General features: G+C 35.6%; 1 protein-coding gene across 1 annotated transcript in view; it reads right to left on the bottom strand.

The window, feature by feature from the left end:
- The window catches only part of LOC121424205 (tyrosine-protein phosphatase Lar-like), an 86,414-nt gene that overhangs the window by 11,841 nt on the left and 58,838 nt on the right, over window positions 1-15,735 (bottom strand). The window contains exons 26-32 of the mRNA XM_041619813.1: window positions 10,307-10,568; window positions 9,506-9,545; window positions 5,977-6,100; window positions 3,477-3,529; window positions 2,618-2,710; window positions 1,668-1,894; window positions 1,127-1,214 (exon numbers count right to left, since the gene is read on the bottom strand). Coding sequence (XP_041475747.1) covers window positions 1,127-1,214; window positions 1,668-1,894; window positions 2,618-2,710; window positions 3,477-3,529; window positions 5,977-6,100; window positions 9,506-9,545; window positions 10,307-10,568 — 887 coding nt within the window. The remainder of the gene's footprint in view (window positions 1-1,126; window positions 1,215-1,667; window positions 1,895-2,617; window positions 2,711-3,476; window positions 3,530-5,976; window positions 6,101-9,505; window positions 9,546-10,306; window positions 10,569-15,735) is intronic.

Here is a 15,735-nt window from a genome sequence, read left to right as displayed (position 1 = left end):
ATATTGAAAGGGGCATACTTTTGCACACATGTTTGTAGTTTTCTAGCAGGTGTTTTTAAAAATAATTTAAGCGGATATTGTATCATCGTGTAATAAAGTGACTTAAGAGCTTTGCTATGCAATTATGTATACCAAACATTATTTTTACCCCTCAATTTATTAATACAAAACTTGCCACTTTGATGTTATAATGATGGGATTGTTAAAATAGATCGGATTATCAAAACATCAAGTAACGGAAGTAGCACAGAAATAGCTGACATTTTTCATGTGATGAAAATATTGGATATTAAGCAATAGCAATGTTTGTCATAATATTCATACGCTTACTTTATCTTGGTTCAATGTAGGGTATTATTAAAACATGGTTGAGCGCTTCATTAAGCCATATGGTTATGATAATCTTGGACGGACTAAATAATAATAACAATGATATGGACCATTTATACAGCGCAAGAACTATATCAATATACTCTACTGCACAAACAGTTTGTATCATAATACCCGGCTGCAGCCAAGCCTCCATATAGGCTCTAAGTATTCGAAGAATATCTTTCTACCGGGTAGCCATTCACCTCACCTGGGTCGAGTGCAGAACAATGTGGCTAAATTTCTCGCTGAAGGAAAACACGCCATGGTTGTGATTGGAACACATGTCCCTCTGATTGAAAGAAGGGAGTCTTCACCACGGGACCACGACGTCCCCACATAAAGGTTTATAATCATGATTACGTCGACTTTAGAGTTCATTTAGAATTCAGCTAAAGTGGCTTTTTAACCAATTTTGATATCAACATGATCAATGGAACCCTGTAAAACCATTGACCATTGAGCACTGTTATCATCATTATGATGGGAGTAAGCATCCGGGAAGGGAATTAGTTAGAGTCTTTACTAAAGCTTTTGACTGTGGAAGGGGTTGTAAAATAAATTTTGTCTTGGATTATCTTCCAGAGGAATTTCTGCTTCAAGATGATGAAGATAAACTTCCTGCATGGTTGTATGTGTATGTGTGGAACTTTTCACATACTATTACATATAAAAAGCTCTTGTTCTTGTAATGCTGGTGCGTATATACATGTGTAAGTAGGCCTTTAAGTTAGGCCTTTATTCTGCACATACTTACATGGAATGATGTTGATATATCTGTTCTTGGAGACATTTTCTTGTCTTGTTGCTACTTCCCACGTGTACATCTGACCATCAGGAAGCCGCTAAGATAATAAATGAAATAGAATATGCTATTCGTCATTCTTGGAAACAAAAGTTTTTGTATCATCTAAGGTTACATTTCGCCTACTTGTGTAACATTACATTACAACTTTACAGTCAATTCCTGACCTCTTTTTATTCACCCTCAACTCTAAAGCAACTAGGCGAACACTAATACAATAAAGTTTTGTTGGTTAAGTCATAGTCAGCATGCCAATGAAATTCTTTTTTTTTTTGGGGGGGGTGTCAAAATTAAAAATAAGATCTTATATAATTCAAGAGAATAATGGTCTTCATATTCGCTTCCAATCTAGACCATTTCATTCTTGACGAGCTACAAAATAATATGTATGGATGAAAAATGCACGATTTGAAATCAATAAAGGTAAAAGGATATCTGTAAAGTAAACTTGATGGTAAACAATATTTGCTTTATTTTCTGGAAGTAAACCCACCTCATAATCAAGTTTGAAACACATCTCGCCATTGGCAGTCTTCTCCTTGACATAGCTTGATAACTCCACTATCTTGACTGCTGGTGGCGCCTGCCATCTTGCCCTGGTTGAGCTAGGATTTGATGGTTTTGGAGCGGTCTTTGGGCGTTGCCTCATGGCGCCATTACCCCGCTTGATACCGTGTCCATTCTGACCATTTTGGATGGCATTTACTGATAGTCCTCTTGCTAAAAAGAGACGTATTTGGTTATTTGCATCTACTCATATAAGTGACCTGTATTTTAATTTTGTTCTTGTGGTTTTGAGATAGCTTTTAGTAGGGAGTTAAAACTCAATCCTTTTTTGGAGCATGATCACGGTGATACGGTTAATATTCACCCTCAATCGGATATGACGTATCACGCTCCCGGATCACGCTTGGCGATTTACCAGCTAGATGGTCCCTGGAGATGGTCAACCAAGAATCAGAAGAATGTCATAATAAAAGGGAATGGCAGACTACAGCTCATAGCTATTTCGATGAAAATTTTCCAAACCCATCTCATCTCAAGAAGTACTATTAAAAGATTTCTAAACATAATGACAATTGAGGTATAATCAAGTGTTGTACAATATGAATTGAAAATGTTTATAAAACTCTACACTTTTGTGAGGGTGAATTTTACTTGTAGTAAAAGGTATTACGAATTGGAATGTTCTCACCAATTTAACTTTTTAAAGTGCATGAAATAGTATAATTAACTTAAAAAAATACAAAGAAGGAGAGTGGTGTATACAGTTGGAAAGGGAAAGGAGAGAGGAGTGGCAAACGTTTTTCATATCAGCAAAAGATGTCGCCGGTCCTTTGAAAGGGCGATGTACCCCCTTACTACCCATTCCACGTTGTAGTTTGAATAGAAGGAAAAATATGGGCTTACATACCCTTGGTAGCTTTCAGATTAATCACTTACGTTTTGCCTTGTATACACCTGTTGACCGTGAGAGGGCGGGCAACGTTGTGCTGGCTCCGTTAGACATGGATCCACCGTTCTCCCCACCGCTTTCTGCCGTTCCAAACAAAAATAATAATAATAATTTTTCAGATTTTAATAAAACATTATCATGAAAATGTGCCATTCAGTAAATTCTACTTGACATCAATAATAATAACAGTTTGTAAAAGAGAAAGGTTTGGAGAATTCATTGATTTCAAGATTGACCTGAAGATAATTATTCGTCAATCGATTGAGATGTTATTCTAAATTTCTATGAAATATTGGTACAATTGATTACAATCCTTTCCTATCAGAATGCTTCGTAATGTTTTCAAGTTACAGGAAGGCAAGCGCACGAGACCTATTGAAGCTATATCTATCATGTTCATGTCATCAGATGGATGTTTCATAAAGATGTTTGTAAGTTACGAATGACAGTACTGGGGCCCGTTGCAGAAAGAGTTGCGTTTAAACGCAAGTCAAAAAATCAATTGCAAGTCAGAAATGCGCGCTGTTGATTGGTTGAAAATAAAGTTGCGCATGATTTTTAGAGTTGCGTTTGATTGCAACTCTTTCTGCAACGGGCCCCTGGTGACCCTTTCTTGTACTAGATGATATATCCCATGTAGCGAACATAGCACCGAAGAACGTGTTCCAGTCGTTCGCAAAGTTCTGCGTAACTTTGTGGACAGCTTTATGAAACACCCACTATAAAACTGAGTATAAAACTATATACTCGGATTATCCGATAGCCTATCCTAGAACAAATCATGATCTTTGTAACAAAGACGTTCATCGAAGCTCCTTATCCGAATGCAAATTGAATGTTACGTACCTAAAGCAGACAGACCGATGCCTTCTTTGGGACGAGTTGTATGAAGTCGTTTCCTGAGAACAATTGAGATCAATTACGGTAAACAATGATATCAAATTGCAACATATATGATCGGGTTAATGTGCGTTATACAAATACCCTATGTTGCTACTACCATCATCATCATCATCTATCATCATCACCATCATCATCCTCCTCATCATTATCATCATCATCCTCATCATTATCATCATAACCACCACCACCATAAACCATGACCATCATTATCATCATCATCCATATTTTAGACCAGTATAACAATTGATGAAAAATAATTTAAACAAATGAACATAATATACATGAGCAAAGGAGGAAAGTGCCTATAAGCAAACAAGATTTTAACGATGTGTATAATGTTACTATACCATAGGACCTGAAAGCCTCTAAGATAGGCCTACGTTTTCAATTAAGAGTGCACACTAAGTAATTTTTTTCAAAGAAAATGAAGCGTATACGAAATGCAATAATACAAATATATTCTATCTAATTACAATAATATTTTTCTATTCAAATAAATTTTGTTATCTAAGACATTTGATAGTGTTTCTTAAAGGAAGACAAAGTAATATGCAATGACGTCAAATCGAAGAAAATGTGTGGATGCTGTTCCATATATTCTGGCTTAATGTATATTTCTTCCTATTTTAACGAAAGAAAAAATATAAATTGTTATCTTATATCAAAATGTTATTTATTCTGATGATGGCAACACGAAAAACAATTCAGAAAACAGCAGTTAAGGACAAAGAAGGCAGATAAATAAAAGAAAGAGGTTGCGGCATAATTCATTTTACTGCCTTTGAATTAATATCTTTCAAAACAGAGTGTCGCGTAAACACATTCATTAGATTTCTGAAAATGTTTTCCTGTATTTCAGTAGCAGTTCTTTTTATCCCGAATTTCCTGTTTTTCATTTTGTCTGTGAAGTCGACGAAAGATAATTTTTTTGTAAGTTCTTGGTGAAATACCATGTTTCCTGGTGACCTAATCCATGTTGAATCAGAGTGTATATCACGTATCTCGTGAGAGTGCAAGATATGGTGGGTAACCAGTCTTCAAGATGAGTTCAAGATTGGCCTCCATTCTTGAACTCTTTATCTATATCTAATGTTGAAGTATCAAGATTAAGGTTTCCGTCACCACTACGTCTAAGCTTTTGCTCAAAGTCAAGCTTTGAAATCGACTTACACTCGTTTGCCCATATCATTGACAAGTAATGTGCATCTTTTATTTTTGTATGAATATTAATTTGGATGGAAAGTAATCTATCACTGCATCGAATTATCATCATGATTATCATTAGTATAAGATAATAGGTTTTAAATCAAATGTTTTGCCTTCCGTGGCGAGGTGGCCGTTGCAGAAAGAGTTACGTTTAAACGCAAGTAAAAAAAATCAATCGCAAGTCGCAAATGCGCCCTGTTGATTGGTTGAAATTCAAGTTGCACATGATTTTGAGAGTTGCGATTAATTGCAACTCTTTCTGCAACGGGCCTCAGATCTGCTTGCATCACATAATTTCCTATCGTCTCACTCATTAATATGCCTATGAAATCCCATATCCTTCCTTGACTTATAAAATTGTGAAATGTATGAAACCATTTTTAATGATTTCCAAACTTAAGTACGATGTTTCAAGTAGCGTTTTCATTTTGAAAATTATTAACATCTAGCATCTGTATTCCCCCCACCCACATCTAAATAATCATCTAAAATGCACTATGCCCTTGCTGCCTACAAAAATTCGCGCTTATTTTAAGAATATTTTTTCCGCTTAAACATCTATTTTAAGGTCCCTTGAAATGATGAATTTGATCCAACATGATGGGCAGCTAGAAAATTATAAAATGCCTTTCCCCTGATTGATTTTTATGATACAAGATATAAAGCTAACATCACAACAATATTGCTTTCGCAAATGCGAATGCTATATATAATGGTATGTGAATCTTTATAGAATTTTAAGATCAATAGTTGAGAAGCAATATCCCCTATTCATATTATGTTAGTGCTGAAATGATAAAATCATGTAGGTATACGAGTGGTCGAGAGGGGGAGGGGTGTAGGGATATCGTAAAATGAGCGAAAGAGGTAAACCTGTAAAAGATCATAAACATGATATGATAAGATGAAAACTATACACAGAGGAGAGAAAAGGTAGACAGGGAAAGAAAAAGGTAAAGAGAAATATAAAAGTGCATCAAATGAAAATAGTCCTCGGGTCGTTTCATAGAGCTGTTCATAGGTTCAGAGTGACTTTAAGAACGACTGGTGATCCTATCTTGTGGTAAATGGTATTCACCATTTGATAGTCATTGGTGATTATTTAGCGCGTAGGAAAGGTTTACCAGTCGTTCTTGAAGTCGCTCTTAACTTACAAACAGCTTTATGAAACACCCACCGGGTACGAAAACAAATCAAAGTTTAGCATGATTTCATTATCTATGATGTAAGTCCATACCTTCTTCTGATCACGGCTACGATGAGGACAGCGACCATGACCACAAGTAAGATGACGCCGAGGGCAGCCTTTAATTCATTGGGAAAGACAGTCGCATTCGACAACGATGTCGGGTTCGGATTGGCTATGATCAAGACATGAGGATAATAAGAAAATATATGTATTAGTATGTACACTCTAAATGTAAAATAGTTTATCTGGTCCCTAATCACACTACTCTCAGAGTGAGACATGGGACCAGTCGTTTTGGAGTGGATTTGCATTTTTTAGAGTGGATTATAGCTCCTTCTGGAGTGAATTATTGTCTAAAAATATGCATAGTTCACTCCAGGAGCTACAATACACTCTCAAAAGATGCAAATCTCACTCCAAAACGACTGGTCTCATGTGAACTCTAAATAAAGAATGATAATTAAACAAAGAAAAATCTATGAAAGATCCAGCATTTCCAGATTACGCTGTTAACCAATCTATTCGATTGTTGACATCTCCGGAAGGTTGACATTGTGAAATTTAAAAGAAAAGAGTCTCCTCAATTGTTAAGATTTATAATCCACGTAAGAATATGGCAATTCCTGGTATTCAATATACAATGATAGAATAGCATTCATAAACAGCAAATAAAATAACATGTGTTATACTATTAAGTAAAAGACATTAAAAGGCTCACCATTTAGGCGCGTAGGTTTTGTCCACAAAGAAAAGTATAACTAACATCAAACAAAGATAATACACACAACCGCTCTGGTGGCAATCTCTCGGACAAAAAGCCTCTCCTATCTTTGATTATTTCAAATCTATGATATCCAAACATCATATTTTTCCTCATAGTCATCGCTTGGATTTGATAGAGTATCAAATTGACGCCAAGGATGAAAAGGAAAACAAGCCAATGATAATCTGAATTGTTTCAACCACTCTTCTAATGCTACATCACGTAGTCATGGTATTTTGCATTCCAGTGTTTTGTGTCAGGATCAGACGGCATCTTTATCCCGGATTTAGTTTGATCTCAATGTTTGTGAGGGTTTTTTTATGGTCTCAAGCTTCGCTTAGGATATTGCAATTGCGTTGATCAGAAACCTGATATTTGTTACCAATAAAACTTTAAATTGGGTTATCCCCATCGTAAGATAAGTTAAATGTTCATACCACTATTTGAATTTCAGAGGCAAATAAACATGATGTAATGATTAGTCAGATACTCCGTAAAACAATGAATAAAAAGTCACTCGTTTTTCATTTTCCTTTGCGGTGATGATCACTCAATTCGGAGTCAATTTAGAGTGAACGAATACTTCCCTCAAATTTCACTACCAAAAAGTGCAGTTCAATCAACAAAGAATTAATATTATGAAACTTTAGTAAGTCCCTCAGAGTAGACACTATTGGAAAGAACACAGTGTCCCTCAGTGTGTGCTACAGTGGGTCATGGTGTGGAACACGGTGTGTTCATGTCAAAATTTGAGCATTTCAACAGTGTGAATGACATATTCACATAGTGGACCATGTGAACACGCTGTGAACAGTCACACTATCGAGGTGTCCACAGTGTGGAAATACCTTCACATTGAATTTGAGCATTTCAACAGTGTGAATCACATATCCACATAATCGACATGTGAACACGCTGTGAACAGTCACACTATCGAGGTGTCCACAGTGTGGAAATACCTTCACATTGAATTTGAGCATTTCAACAGTGTGAATCACATATCCACATAATCGACCATGTGAACACGCTGTGAACAGTCACACGGTCCAGGTGTCCACAGTGTGAACAAATCTTCACACTGTTGAATTTGAACATGTTAACAGTGAATAAGATTTTCACATAATGTGAACACACTGTGATCACACTGAGGGAGTGAATTACTCACTCGAATTACTCAATTATTGGTTCATTTTTTCCTAAGCGCGGGACGTCCATGCTTGACCACGATGGTTCTGAAGTCTACGAATATCAGTTTGGTTGCCAAATAGTTTTATGACAGTAAAAGTTCATGTGGATCATTTAATTGACCTTTAATGAACCTGTATGAGTTCTCGTATCCAGTTGGTAGCATATGAGGCATAGTCCAGAGAAGCGGCGGTGTTGCGTATGTTCACCGTAATATGGGCACCCCCCCCCCCTCTCCTGAAAATAAATTCAGGTAGATATGCTTAAAAGGAAGAAACTTAATCAAAATCAATACATTTTTCAGCAAAAAGCTTTTTTTCCTTTTCTTGACCAAAATCACTATTTAATTTTGAAATATTACCCAGCACCTTCTAATAAAAGAATTATTCCCATGGTCTTGTGAAATGTATTCTTTAAAAGCCGAAAATATTTGCAACTCAATATCTTGTATTCACTTTTGTCATCTGTTCGTTTATTAGATAAAATGTCAATGTATCAATTTATTGATCTAAGCATGCCTACCATTTGAGTAATTTGTCGATTTATTTATATATCTATCAGTCTTCACATTCATCCTCTTGTACTTCTAATCCAGCTATAAAACTTGTATTCAATGATTATTGTTTTATTTCTATGTTGAAACCATGACCCTTGGCTAACTACTAGTATTCATCAATTTATGAACTTATCTTATATAGCTCCCCGAGCCAATTAATGCTGGCTAATTCATTAACGTCAACAATGTGCTAATTCTAAAAAAGAAGTCCAGTGCACATTAAACGAATCCTCTCCAGGAATCAATTGCGATTCTTCATTTAATCTTCGTTCATGCTAAAAATCCATATCAATTAAGTGAATGCAAAGATACATGTATACACGATGAGGACGACTGCATATGACTTTGAGCAAATTCCTAGTATCCGTCCAATTTCAAAACAGAACATATAGGGACAAACAAACCTATATCATGAGAGCTGCTCGGTGTAACTTTTCAATCGGCAGGAAATGTAAATCAAATGTCATTTCTGGGGCAAAGTAGCCACCTCCCTTTTCGCTCTGATAAATCAATGTGGTTGACTTTTCATTCAGTATCTAGGCTATCTTGGCTAAGGGCATGATACTTTGTATTCGATCCAAGCGTTCGTTATAATGCGAGTGAGTGGTCAAACTTATTAGAATTATATGGAAACACGAATCAAACATCTTGCTGTATATTTAGGAAACCGCATTAAAAATGGATGCGCCTGCATTATTATCCCATATACGCTACCCTTCCTATCTTCTCTTTTTCTGTACCCCCCCCCCCCTCTATCTGTCAACCCCCTCTCTCTCCCTCTCTTCTCTCTATCCCACATCCATCTCTTTGAGAGAGCCTCAAAAGTTTCAGCATAGCTCTATGGTTTCAGCATGATTCCTTCGCTCGATGAGGCAGTCATATAGGTCATTCGTGGGTTTGAGATAAAGTACAATATGTCTTAAACCAAATAATCAGAGTGTATCTTATAATTATCATGCTCATTAAAAAACAGGATTTATAACATAGAAATAATAAAGAATGAATAACATACTAAATAATGAATAACATGCACTAAAGAATAAATAAGACTAAAGAATAACTGAATAACTAACCTTTCACTTCGATAGGTTGACTGCAACTTGATGCCATGTCCTATATGAAAAAAATGCAACAAGAATACTAACTGTGAATATTGTAATAACAAAGATTATACATTTGACATATATTGTGCATTCAATCAAACAGCTTTTCTCTCTAAAGAAAACTATTTTCTGCTTGATGGTTTTTGTTCAATAAGTGTTTCCTGTAAATAGAGGTATAAACTCGACAGGGCATCCGTACTATTTTACCGGCTCATATTCCTAATCTGACATTATTGCTGATCGTACAATATTTCAGCACTTGTCTTAATTGTGATTTTTATTCATTGTATTATGTCACAGGACTGCAATGAAAAACAGCTCGTTTTTATTCTGTTGAAATATATTTCAATAAATAAAATGAACAAATAAATAAAACGTTTTAGCCTGCATTTCATGGTAAACTTTACGAGAAATTTCATGGTAAAAGATAAAGGATCTGATTTTAAAAGCGCGGAAGGGGGTGAATTTCTTAAATTTTGCTTAATTCATTGTGAAATAGGCAATATTATATAACCGTCTCAGAGATTAAAGAAACTAATAAAGTGACATTTCTAAATGCACTTTCCCGTTTATATAGAATAACGAAATACCCTTTCTACACAATTTGTATAACTTATAACAATCATCTATTTATATATATAAAATATATTAAAATAAAGTGACCTTCTGTACTCTCCCATTGATATACAATAACAATTTGAAAAAAAAATATAACAATGAAACAATGGAATCAGAAACTAATTAAATCTAACAATGAAAAGTGAGACTCACTCTTGTGGTCCTGCTGACGCTGCACATGCTAATTCCATAAGAGCTTCCGGGAGCCAAGGGGGCATTGTGGTACCCCCCGTAGGTCCTATTATCACCCACTGTGAAAACATTAGGGAGTTCCCCTTGTCCAAACTCTGCAGCTATCCAATGATAAGGTGAGTCCGTGTAATGGCCGGGGTAGACCGGGCGCATGGCCCAATCACCGTAGTCCGCTGAACGTTTAGCCACCTCGTTCATACGTTTGACGGTTACCCGATAGGCACTGTTAGGATAAATATAAGACAAGGGATCTTTTAATAATTGTGATAGTAATTTATTATCAATTTATTTATTATAGAAAGAAAATACATGGCAGCTTTAATCTTGTTGCATTTTCTGTCTAAAGAGAAAAAAAAAGAAATCTGCAAGTTGTGGAAGGAGATAAAAGGCAGGATTATACATGTAGAGACTAGAAAGAGACGCACTCTCATTTCTGAGGAGTCAAATTTGATTTGGATGGCATCGGCTCGCGATCAATTCTGTTCCGAGTCAAATTGACCAATTTATAATTTCCTATTTACTTTGAACCAAAACGGTGATTTTCAAACAGATTCTCAATTTAAGTGAATTCAACTCGGAAATGAGTTGACTCCCAAATGACGCCATTCCAAGTCAAATTGGACTCCGTGTGTACGAAATATCCCTAACTATAGGTAGGACAGACGAGCAGTGACACAGTGAATAAGAATTAAAAGTGAGATCGTTAGAAAAGGGGAAAGAGAGAAAGAAGAAAGATGGTGAGGAAGAAGGAGGGATGAAGAAAGTTCACTGCTATCTTCATTAGATGTAGACTTCGCATATTTACAAGAAATAAATTCGCAGAATAAAATCGATTGTTTTTATAAAAGTCATTACAAAAACATGACTTCCATCATGAAATCACATCCCAGAACTTACAGGGACAAATATATACAACCGTCGCTTTCATTGCTGTCAGTGAATTGGTAAACAGGTGATAACCTAGCGTTCAGTTTTAAAAGATAGGCCTACATTATTAATTCTTTAGTAAGTAGTATTGTTTATTCCGATCTCTTTCCTCAATATTGTGATACGATCAAGGCATGCTTACGAATATTGATTGACAAAACTATGAGTCCTGAAGATATCAAGACATAGTCGATGTACCAGAAGAGTATCTCCCTTGGAACCCCAATGCAATTATTGTTATCATCGAATCGTAACGAAACTCATCAACCTCGATATATAGCTCATCATGGAGCCGCCTCCCTCATCAGAAGATAAATGTATTCCCATTCCATTCATCATATCAGTTTTGATACAACGGACTGATGTAATCACTTTTAAATGGACGTTATACGCGCGCAGACGATTGCCATGTGCATATGTGATATATCGAGCATGAGGTATCGTTGGATATCGTCTGCCAATTATGGGTGGTGCGGTGTGTATCTTATTTATTGTTTTATTTAATTATACATACTTTTATTACACACACACTTTTGTTTAGTTTCCATTCACTGAATTGATGTTATCCTTTTCTTCATGTTCTGGATATAGGTAATTTGATCTGTGCATGGCGGTTCATATAAGTGATGTAATATACGTTTTTTCTTCATATGTTTATGGTCATGATAGATATTATGTCATGATGTCATGTTGTTTGAATGGAAAATAAAAACAACAAAATAAAAGGTATCTGTTTTGGACTATGAAAGGTTGTATAGGCCTAATGTACGAGAGTGCAACCACCTTTCAACCACTAAACACTTTTGTTGTTCGTAAAGTTTATGTTTGTAAAGAAAAATATATTTATGTAATCCCTTTAAGGAACAAATACTTTTACAAAAAAAGACTATCCTCTTCTGTGAGAGTATTTTCGTGTTATTGGTAAGTGAATAGGGCTATGCCTCTTAGATTTGCACTCAATGTATGTATCTGCAAGAAAAGAACACGTGTTTCGAAAGCATAGTGGTCAAACTAAGCATGATTATTATAGTTGACCATGCTTCTATGGGAAGTCTGGAAAGAAGTAATCTAATCAGCTTCCTTCATCCGCTTACTGAGGGCCTCTCCAATCAACAATACACTGTAAAGTAATTATTTCCTTCAGTTTTAACACGGGGCCATTCCAGAGGGGGTACTTATACATTCATCAAGATATCATCATTCTACTTCATGTCATTTTCAGCCAATTTTTGTCTGGAAGTAATTAAAGCGATGAGCAATAGAGAATGTACGAATTTACCGGCACTTTGCCAGAAGTTGATTTGTAACTAAATCCGCAATGACTACAGACTACACTTTATTTTTGGATCGGACAGCCCATGTTATAAGGTCAATTGATTTAATCTTTTTTGGAAAATGTATAATTATATGTCAATTATTTTCACGCCTGTTCACTTTTTAAATAATAACTAAACATCACCGTCCACTCAGGCACAAATAAAAAAAATGTTTGGATAGCATTAATGCTTTTCCCAAAATAATTCTAATTGCTATATTAAACGATACAATAAACTAAGCAATATTGTCTAATTTATCATGCAAGCGTATATAAATATTAATGTAGTACAATAAGAAGAAAGTAAATGACAACATAACGTATGTTACGTGTTTATTTATAATGTCTATTTTGTTCGCTATTTTGTATATACATTTCTTTTTTTTTTTTCATTTTCATCTTTTTAGAAAAGCAGCTCTCAGATTAAATCAATGTCATTTTTAACTAAAAATTACAAAATTATCGGATAAACACTTTTATTTCACATCGTTCACACTACCGCGCTTTAGGGCCTTCATAATGAATTTTAGGATCGATGTGTACTTTTAAGGGAGAGGCATATAAAACATGCTTCAACAAAAGAACATGTTTATATATCAAAGTATACCATAACGGGACCCTATAGTAACCCTGTGTCGATACGGAAAACTGGAATAGAATTCAGATATAGCTAAGGAAGGAAATGATGTATTAATTAAAAGAGGGAGGGGTCAGTCAACCTGTCAGCGCCAAAAACTTTTAGACCAGCCGTCAAAGAGTTCAGGTAGACCTGACTGGTCAAGATGACCGGTAAGAGTGACGTGGATGAGTGATCAAGTTGGTCTAATGAACCTAATTAATAATAGGTCCATGTTGGTAACATGTGCGTAGTGCTGAGACGCGAGCAGCGAACTGTGTCAGTCATGGTTACAGTCAACGAACATTGACATAATGCACGCCCATATGCAGGGGCGGATCCGGGATTTTTAGGGGAAGGGGCATTTCGTACAGGAAAAAAATGACAAGCAACAAAAGCTCTTCACAAAAAACCGAGATAATTTAGATCCAGTAAAAATACTCCACTGCCCGTATGGTAGTGGTTTAGTCAAAGTTTGAAAGTATGTGGTCAAATTTTGTTTGCAAAACCATCCAACAAGAATTTATTGTGGCAGGTTAAACCTTCATAACGCCATTATATTGACATGATAGGGTAGAATTGCCATTAACAAAATAGTGTTTTTATCGTAATAATTTCTGATATTGCTAACGAAATCAGGTTCATACCAATTAATAGTATGTAACAAAGACAGACGGAAGCAAGATTCTCATTTATAAGGGATCGTACTGAATCATGTACATTGTCCCGCAATCATTGTACTAACATATGCTGAGCATTTTTTTTAGTCCTTTTTTTTGGGGGGGGGAGTCAAGATTTCTCTATAGCGAGCAAACGAAACCCACGGCTTCCGGAACAAACTTCCTTGGAACGACACATACAGAACATAATGTCAACACATGACGTTAAACGTTTCTTAACTAACTTACTTCCCAGAAAGTGTAACCATACAGAATGAAGTATCAACACTTGATGTCCTGTAAAAATGCGTTTTCTTCCACTACGAAAAATGATGACATTCACCGATAGCCATTATACAATGTTATACTGAGGTGTTAACAATTAATAACTTCACATATCCCGTTTTCAATAACAATCTTTGTTTACTGTCGTGAACTGTGGGTGTTGAGGACCGAGAAACGTGTTTGTGGGTGGAATGATTTTCATCATCAGAGCGAGTGTTCTTGATAAAAACATCTATTTGCAGACCGACATTCATTACACTTCCCTTCCAATATCATTACTCATAATCAGAAATGCTAATAAATAACGTCTGCAAATGGGCAAAGACTGTATGCATCAATGTGAATGTTACATTTCGAACTCTGTACGGTGACGTACATGATAAAATTCCGAAGAAAAAAAAAGACATGTGCCTAAAACCACTGGAAATGATTCTGTTAATAAAATTGAAAAACTGTAAATTCAGGCCTGAAATTTGGTATAGTCTGTCTTTATGTGAATTGTGTTTGAAAATCTTTAGGGAGCATTTTCGTGAGAGGACTTGTCGGACGATTTATCCCACAAGTCATGCACTATCCGACAGTAACCATACTAACGGTGCTTCTCAGCATATCAGAATCAAGGAAAGTTATTACATCTGACAACTTACTTGTCGTACGAAAACAGTTGATAAAACACTTCTCTGATGTCCGAAATACTAGCACTTAAACAAATCTTCAAAACTTTCTAAAGAAATACATAAGAACGTTTCGTTGATAAAGGATAACAGCACCGTTTTTTTTTTTTTGGGGGGGGTGACGTTATGATTATAATTCTTTCCCCTCTCATCCCCATGAAAATTCCAATCATGAAGCATCCTACAAACCCTGTTTGAACAAATTTTAAATTATAGGTCTAATATTTCCATCAATTGTAATCTTGCAACATAATTCAACTATACTGATGACTCAGTTGCATTCGATATACAGGACAGCCATACTTAAGCGATGTTGCATGACTTATATCTCAGTAATAAAAACAAAAAATAAGCCAATCAATTCGAAAAATTATTGGATTGAAATGAGGGTGGCTCAGCTCTTCGGTACGAGAATATCTTTTAAAGTTATTGGCACTCGAGAAAAATTGATATTCTAAATACCATGCAGTTCAATAAATGCTGCATACTCCTCATCAATTTTGAAAATATTACTGCCTTCCGTCATTAATCAGCTATCTTCCTTTGATTAATGGTTTGACAATTTTAATAATTTCAAGGAACGTGGACTATTGCATACATCTCGATATTTTCCATCTAAATTGCGGAAGACTTCGTCGCGATGAGGAATTACCTGGCTTGGGCCATAACCGACTGCATTTGAGTTAAAGATCTATTCTTAATATACCGTTATCCGCAGATTTAGGGATAAAAATTGTTAATTAAAACTATATTTTTAAAACTGACCGCTTAAAATTAATAAAAAGTACATCACCCCATTATCATCGCTCGGTAGAGGGGTGGTGAACATGAAGTTTAATCCACTGAATTATTACCTCGTATTTACAATGATTAATTACTCATAAACCTTGTCAATCTATCATGCATTATTGATC

This window comes from Lytechinus variegatus, chromosome 11 (genome assembly GCF_018143015.1).
Source record: "Lytechinus variegatus isolate NC3 chromosome 11, Lvar_3.0, whole genome shotgun sequence".
In the NCBI taxonomy this organism is placed as follows: domain Eukaryota; kingdom Metazoa; phylum Echinodermata; class Echinoidea; order Temnopleuroida; family Toxopneustidae; genus Lytechinus; species Lytechinus variegatus.
This window is presented reverse-complemented; position numbering and strand designations above follow the sequence as displayed.